Source organism: Sinocyclocheilus anshuiensis, unplaced genomic scaffold (assembly GCF_001515605.1).
Source record: "Sinocyclocheilus anshuiensis isolate Anshui unplaced genomic scaffold, SAMN03320099.WGS_v1.1 scaffold690, whole genome shotgun sequence".
Lineage (NCBI taxonomy): Eukaryota > Metazoa > Chordata > Actinopteri > Cypriniformes > Cyprinidae > Sinocyclocheilus > Sinocyclocheilus anshuiensis.
Genome location: NW_015547715.1, coordinates 3935 through 12290, shown reverse-complemented (window position 1 = coordinate 12290; position 8356 = coordinate 3935). Strand labels below are relative to the sequence as shown.

General features: G+C 35.7%; 1 protein-coding gene across 1 annotated transcript in view; it reads right to left on the bottom strand.

The window, feature by feature from the left end:
* Positions 1–8329, bottom strand: part of LOC107704107 (myosin-IIIb-like) — a 48073-nt gene extending 39744 nt beyond the window's left edge. Inside the window, exons 1-4 of the mRNA XM_016506961.1 lie at positions 8133–8329; positions 7898–7963; positions 7686–7816; positions 4268–4370 (exon numbers count right to left, since the gene is read on the bottom strand). Coding sequence (XP_016362447.1) covers positions 4268–4370; positions 7686–7816; positions 7898–7963; positions 8133–8234 — 402 coding nt within the window. The 5' untranslated portion in view covers positions 8235–8329. The remainder of the gene's footprint in view (positions 1–4267; positions 4371–7685; positions 7817–7897; positions 7964–8132) is intronic.
* Between the last annotated feature and the right edge of the window lie 27 nt (positions 8330–8356).

Sequence of the window (8356 nt, the reverse complement as noted above, 5' to 3'; positions counted from 1 at the left end):
TTTATGTACAATTATTCTAAAAAGAATTTTAAATGTCATACAAAAAATGTCATCGGCCTGAGTAAATTGTACCATTACAGAATTGTGACTTCACATGTGTAATTGAGGAGGTGAAAATACTGTGAAATTACAAATGGAATTTTTGAATTACCGGGAATCCTCCCGGTGCTCCCGATTAACCAATCCGGGCCTGATACCCGGGTATGTCACATAACCTGCTTTTTGGAATACCCCCCAGATGTCTTAAACCACATCGGCTGCAGTTTGCCCGATTCAAAATGTTGAATCGGCGTTGGGGCCGTCGGTGAGAGTGAGAACCCTGATTGGACGTTCAGTTTAGCGAACGAGTCAGTGCCGGAGAATTAAAGCAAAAGTGATGAAAACTAGTAAGTAAATGAAGGCGGCACAGACAGAAGGCTGTTCTAATGTTACGTGATCTTACCCAAGCATTCAAATATGCGAATATTTTCATAACACGAGCTGCTTAAAATGAAGAAAGTTATCAACATAACTGATATTCAAAATGTTAAGCAAGCACTGCTTTTTTTATGTTTCGTATATCTGCGTATATATCTCGTATTAAACCTTGTTTTGGTTTCTCCTTTTGAATGACGAATATATACTATTGATAGCTGCTGAAATAGACAGTTAATTCCTCTCACGCAGACGCAGAATGCATGTGTTAGTTTGCAGTCAGCTGTAGTCTGTGCCATGTGTTCAAGCGCAGCTTTTTGGTCCAGACGCTGCCAACGCAAGGCGACAACACCGTTCTTTGAAGTCGGCTTGGTGTATCCCCGGCCTTAAAGCACATCACACATCGTAGGAACAGGATGTTGAAATGTGTTATACGGAAACACAAATGCAGAAGGAGAAGTCACATGTAGCAAAGGTTGCCAACTCCATGTGCAAATGGGGTCAAAGTGTATCACGTCCTGATCGGGTAATATAACAGAAAGACTTTCCTGAGTCACACCAGCGGGTGAACTGTTCTGGCTGATGCAATGCTTTAGAGAGTCATGGTCACTTCCTAAACTTCTCAGATGTCTCTCTGAGCTCCCCCAGACATCCTGTCTTCCTGAAAGAGTTGTGAGAAAATGTTCATACAATTTTGGAAACACGCTGGCAACCAGTTCGAGTGCTCAGACATGTCAAAATCTTGGCTTAACCAATGGCAGATGGATGAAGTGTTCGGAAAACCTGTTTAAAATTTTTTTTATTACATTTGCATGGACTAGTGATGCAGAAAGCACATATTTCACATATTTTCAACATCCTTATGTTTTCTATATAAAGCCGATACAGGCCTACATGATATAGGATTATTTAATGCAAAGATTCTTCTCTGCAATGAAATTTATATTTATTTCACATAATATTTACTAAAATGATCAATTTGAAAAAAAAAAAAATTAATCTGAATTGTAAAAATAAACAGATTTATACTTTCATCGAAGATCGTGAGGTTTGTGGCATGAAATGTTTATTAGATATTTAAAGACTTGCTTAAAATATGTATTTACTGAATGCTGTCAAAATAAACTCATGACTCTTGTTGGCCAACCAGAAAAACGTATTGCCCAATGCCGATATTTAAAAAATTGCCAAATATCGGCCGATAATATACAGTGTGACCGATAAAACATTTTCCCAGTGTTTGAATGTCTCATTGTTCTCAATAGCTATGTTTTTGAATAAATCAACTTATGCGGAAAATTTGAATATTGCATAAAACATTTGCAAATAAAGCACCGTTTCCATTCCATGCGTTCATAAAAACTAAATCATCACTTTAATTAGTTGTTTTTAAGTTATATCCCAAAATTTGCATAAAAATACATGAATGGAAATATAGCTAATGTTCTTAACTCCAACAATAGGGGAAAAAAATAGTTAGCAAAATAATTGTTTATAGCATTCAAGTAATGCAAACGTTAAAGCCTTAAGATAAAACGTTACAAATCAACATTTAACAAACGTTGCTGAGAACATTGTGCTAATGTTCCTATACACACATTAGAAAACCAGGACAACCTAACGGTCCCACAATCAAAATGGTTGTTTTGACAGCATTCATTTGTTTATGTAAGTAGTTGATTTATCTAAACATATGTAAAGTAGATCTACTATTAAATTGCATATGAATGTAAACCCTCCAGGGTTAAAAGATGTCATATTTCTCACTCTGAAAAGGTTCTGCAAACAAACATCATGAACCAGCAGTGAAAACAGGACATTGCAAAGCCAGCGAACCTACAGCAGCAGAAGTAAAACAGCAGCAATTATAGTAACGACAAAGATGGATATCAATACATACTGGGTTTCAAAATAACCAACCAGCATGGGTTTTCAGCATGAGTTTACAGAAGTGAGGGTCTCTAGACTCACTCAAGAACACACAGTCATTCGCAACTTAAGCAACTCATTTCTCATTTCATCAGAACTGATGCTAGGAGAGCATATGATGTGCCAAGAACTGGACATTTCACTGCCTGAAAGCGCATCTCACGATAAAGTCAGTTTCAATGATCTGAAGCAACACAGGAAACTTATATTATCTTAGTTTATACCTGGTGTTTCTTGAACAATCACAACCGACACGTTTTTGACTACGTGGTGCAATCGACATTAAAATTAGCCAACCTGCTGTTGAAACGCGAAAGACGTAATGGAACCTGGGTGTTTTGTAATGTTTACATTGACGCAGTGGCAGACATGATGAATTTCAGCGTGAACATGACAGCATGGAAATGGCTACGGCCTATAATTACAGATCTGAGCGGGTCAAGATGGTGAAAGATAAGAACAATGCCAATTCCTATCAAATCACAACACTAGACTGTACCAGGAAGTACTGAAGGAACAAACAGAAATAACCTCTACCATGCACATCTGTTCCTCAAACCAAACCGAGACCTCAACTTACAAAAATATTGCCGCCGCACCCACATATTTTCAAACACCACATGAAATCACATGAGTATTTATATATAAAGTTTAAGAGGGATTGATTTTAGAGCCTTTTGCTTTTTTTTTTTTGATTTGCTATTTATTATTATTATTATTATTATTATTATAAGTGGGTGTTCTCATTCTAAAGCGCATTTGATTAGATAAAAACGCCTCAACTGCAAGATGAGTAATCATTTTCTTTAGGCATTTTTCTGGAAGAAAAAGCTTTTGCATGTGTATATCTGCTAAATCTTTTAGGTTTACACTAGCATGAAGATGCAGGGTTTCTTTAGGTTTTATGAAGGAATATTAAGACTTTTTCAAGACCATTTTAAAGAAAATTTAAGGAATAAATTGAAGGGAACATAATTTATCAATAAAAGTTGCATTAGCAACACTTTAAAGTTTGAAAATACAGCTTCATACAGATTTTCATTATTTTTGATACATTTTACAAAAAATATGATATTGAAATAACTTTTACTGTACCTTCTGATGACACTGCAAAAAAGTTTTTATTAAATAAAAACAATAATAATAATTGCAAAATGACATCAGATAGCAACTCTTGTTTTTTGAGAAATCAGTCAAAATAAAGTGAGTTTATGATTAAAACAAGAAAAAATATCTGCCAATGGGCTCAGAAAAATCAACTTAACTCAAAGGAAAAACAAGTTTTCATTCACCATTGACAGATATTTGTTTTTGATTGTTGTTAAGCATAAACACATAATTTTGTGCAAAAACAAGACTTCATATCTTCATTTTGCATATCAAGTAAATGTATCCAAATTTAAGAATGTTTAGGTATTTGTATTGGAAAAGAAAACAAAAATACTAAGGAAGATATATATATATTTTTTTTTTTGCAGTGCATGCAACATTTAATGCCATGACTATGAATTTAAGACTGTCTGCTCTGATTTAAGACCTTTTTAAGGCCGTAACTTCTGGAAGGGTGAGTTAAGACTTTTAAAGATGTTTTTAAGACGTTTTTAAGACTTGCAGAAACCCTGAGATGACCTCAACGCTAACAGACACAGAAGCCACAAAAGTCCAAGACTGATTTCATGGGCTCTTTAAGCCATTCCTGAAAACACATTATAACAAACAAATTAAACACACCCCATATACCCACCATTTGAATATGTCAGAAACCACACATGTGCCTTTAACACACACACACACGAGCAGTGGCCTTCCTGTGTGTAAATCAAACCCCCACCACCTGAACGCAGCGGGCAATCATTTCTCACTGAAGTCCTAATCTGTGCAAACCTGGTGGCTGTATTCAGATGCCAGATCTGACTGGCCATACCTGCAGGATCTGCTGCTCTAGCTGTGAGTTGGCCTTGCACAGCTCCATGATGTGTCTCAGCAGCAGTTTGGTGCTCTCGGTTTTCCCCGCGCCACTCTCACCACTGCGGCACAAATGGATACAACATATCAGACTGTTAGTGCTGTAGTAAAATAAACACTGGTGTCATGGGACAGGGTCACAAAAGTGGAACTGAAGTGCATCAAGATACAAGAGAAAACAAAAACATGTCCAGTTCCTATTTAACAGCAGAATCAAAAGAAGTCTTTATCTGGACTTTATTTTCATGTCAATTAAAAACCATTACAGACACGGATGTTTCACTTTTGAGCTTGCCTGCAATTCTCAAGAAATTCATTCTGGTCAAGACACAACTTTTTGAAAAATGTAATTAGTATATATTAAATGTAGCAAATTTAGTGACAAAATGATATAAATATATATATATCTATCAAGACTATTATAGTTAATAATATTTAGAATTAGTTTTTATTTGTATATTTTCCATTTTCAATTTAACTTAGTTAAAGTTTGTCATTTTGTTGTGTGTTTTTTTTACATTTTCATTAGTTTTCATTTTTTAAATCTATCTATCATCTATCTATCTGTAGTGCGGACGTTCTTGGCAGTGACAAAGTAGGCGGCAAAAACAAGCAAAAAACTCTGAAGTCTCTTGAGGTTGCTTTAATTGTCATTTCAGGCATGCATCAAGCAATGGAACAGAAGTCATCCAACGTGTTTCCGAACAAAACAAAAAAAAAATACAAATAAAACAAAACCAAAAGAAAACTTACACAGGAGATTGGCCCTTCACATAAAGAGAGCGTTGGCCACTAATCCAACTAAGATTCAGTTTTGTCCCTCTCTCCCTTTTCTTTACCAAACAGTTAGGCTTTTATAAGAAGGGCTCCTCCCCTCAAATTCAAACAGTCCAATGATAATACTATTTCAATTACGATCTAATTAGCCCAAACTTCACTTGAAAATGTCCATGATCTTCAACATCATCATACAAACATTGACATTAGCATCTTCTTTAATACACACTATTTTCCATCATGAAACCCAATGTGCATTTTAAAAGACATGCATCCCAAATAACATTCAAATAACATTCTCCACACTCTCAGTGAGTAAGCTCCTCCCCGCCCATGGATGGAATAAATATGGCTTCCTGTTTGCGGGCCGGCCCCTCCCACTAGGAAGCTCCAAAGGGAAAGGTAAGACAAAGAGAATCATCATTATCCAACAAACATTATTTGTCTAATTTCCATGTACCTTTTCTTATTTACAAAGACCAAGACCCCACACCAACAAACACCAGTCACACTGGAATGTGCACCTTCCATGTGACTGCAACAAGTGAAAAAAAAACAATAAATAAAGTTTTCTTAAACAAGACATTGTGGTATGGTTCTTTAACTTACATGTTACATACCCTCACGATGTCACACTATCTATCTATCTATCTATCTATCTATCTATCTATATTTTAATTGTAATGGTACAAAAATAGGCTTCATTTTCAATATACATTAATAATATAATATAATTTTTACAATACAAAGTTGTTTACAATATGATCCAAAATTGTTCTTGAGAGCTTTTAAGAGATCCACCCACAATCCAAAGTCTGGAACTAATCAATATTTTCCACAAAAAGGTGCATGACCTTTGATCTCATTTCAAAGTCAATCTATATAGACTTGGGAGCAACAATAACATTACGACATCAAACATCATACCGTCTTTCCAAATATAGCAGCATTATTAATAATCGATGACATAGGGATACGTTTATGGTTGTGTTGTCTAGTCTTGTCATTGTATGCTTCAAAAGCATTCTGTCCCAGTTGTCTGGGTGATTATCAGGCTCCCTTCACCAGTACTGGTCTCAGCTGTATGGTTTCTAGAGGTGACCACTGGCCTCTATTGAGGGTTGTGGGTTTACTGTTTACATGATCAGAGAAAGTCTGTTGCCCAGTGACTGTGAAAGCAAACCAACTTTTTGTCTTCTGATGGTCTTGTAGCACTGCTCCGTTCCCTATCAATGTACAGAATGCTACTGAGAAATTTACCATGAGGCTCCTTTTCTGAAAAATACATTAAGCCAACCATCCTAATGTTAAAGCAGCAGTGCAGAGTCTCAGAGGAAGGCTGCACTTAGGAAAAACCTTAAATATGATACCGCAACGAGTACAGCTATCAACCATGCTGTTACGTTATGGAGGAATCCAGGAACTGAAATCTATCTGAAACTTTCACAGTTCATCTGATACAGCACGAAACTTAAACTAGACAAGAAAAGTTTGTCAATACAAAGTCAGAATGCTCACCTGACAGTTTGAAAGTTATAACAGATATATACTTAAACCATTAAGTATATAAAAGGCTAAAGGTCTGTGCCTGAAAAGTCAAGGAATCTCACATTTGTTTTCAGATTAGATATAAAAAAAACAAGGGATAAAAAATAAAAATATGTGACTTTTGTTTATATCTCACAATTCTGACATTTTCTCACAATTCTGAAAAAAAAACAAACTCAGAATTGCAAGATATAAACTCAGAACTGAGACATAAAACTCAGAATTAACTCTGAGAAAACTAGCAACTGTGAGAAAAAAGTCACAATTGCGAGATATAATCTCAGAATTAACACATAATTCTGCAAAGAAAAGTCGTAATTGTGAGACTTACAAACTCGCAACTACGATATAAAATTTCACATTTACCTATTTTTTTTTTTATTCCATGACAGAAAAAAAAGAAGAATTCAGAATTGTGAGATGTAAATTCAGAACTGCGAGAAAAGAGGCACAACTCTAAATATAGAAATATAAATTAAAAAAAATAATATATATATATATATATATAAAGTAAATACAAAATAATTACATTAATCATTATATATTTTACATCATTATAATAATATTTTAACACAATTCTAATTAAATTTTCTCACAATTGAAACAAAAACTCACAATTGCGCGATATAAACTCGCAATTCTGAGAAGAAAAGTCAAAATTGTGAGAAAAGAAGTCAGAATTGCGAGATATAAACTCGCAATTGCGAAATTGTGAGGTATGACCTCACAATTGCAACAAAAAAAAAAAAAATCATGTTATTTTAAAAAACTTTAAATTCTGTGGTGGAAACAACAGTATGTTAATAAACTTCTGCTTGTGTTTTTAAATGAAACAGACACCAGGACTCTTATCTGATATGTCAAAAAAGGGAACGCAGGTCTTGTCTATACATGTCTCACTGAAAAAAACAAACGTGACTGGGCAAGAAATGTAATTCTGTACTGAGTCTGACACACGCCACCATATGACCATCTAGAGGCTAAAGACCCCTCAGACATGCTCTCCTGGAGAAACCACTGGTTCTGGTGAATTATCTGCTCGTAACACAAACCTGATCACGATACACTGGTTCTTGGGTCCCGTGGCCAGATGTCCCAGCATGGACTGATACGCCCGGTCCGCCACAGCAAATATATGAGGGGGCAAAGACTTCTTCTCATGGCACTTGTACTGCTCGGACACCTGCACAGGATAACAGCTTAATTACTGATTTAAACATGCTTTCTGGACACAAATCTTCTTTGTAGCTAAAGAAACACTTACCTCTTTTACATAAATTGAAAGATATTTAAATGGGTTAATAGCCACCAAGATGTCCCCTATATAGGTCTGTAAACATATAAAAATTCATATCTAAGTGATTTACATACAGTCAGAGAATAACATCTGTCCCACAGAACAAGAGCTGTTGATTTGATCATCTCAGCTGCTTTACTTCAGACCTCACACAGTGATGTGTGGTATTTCTGAGTATTTCTACAAGTTGTACTTTACTCACATAGATGAGGTTCTGTGTAAAGCGTCCAGTCAAAACCTCCAGCAAACTTTTCTCGTCCAGCTCGGAGAGATTCGCCAGATCTTCAGGCAGCTTTTCCTCCATCCTCCGTCTCTAATGTTGTTCGTGAGCTTCAAACGGTCCAATCTTAGTCTCGCATCACAAAACAACAGCTCGTGTTTCTATGTTTCTATCCAGGCTCTCTCTCTCTCTCTCTCTCTCTCTCT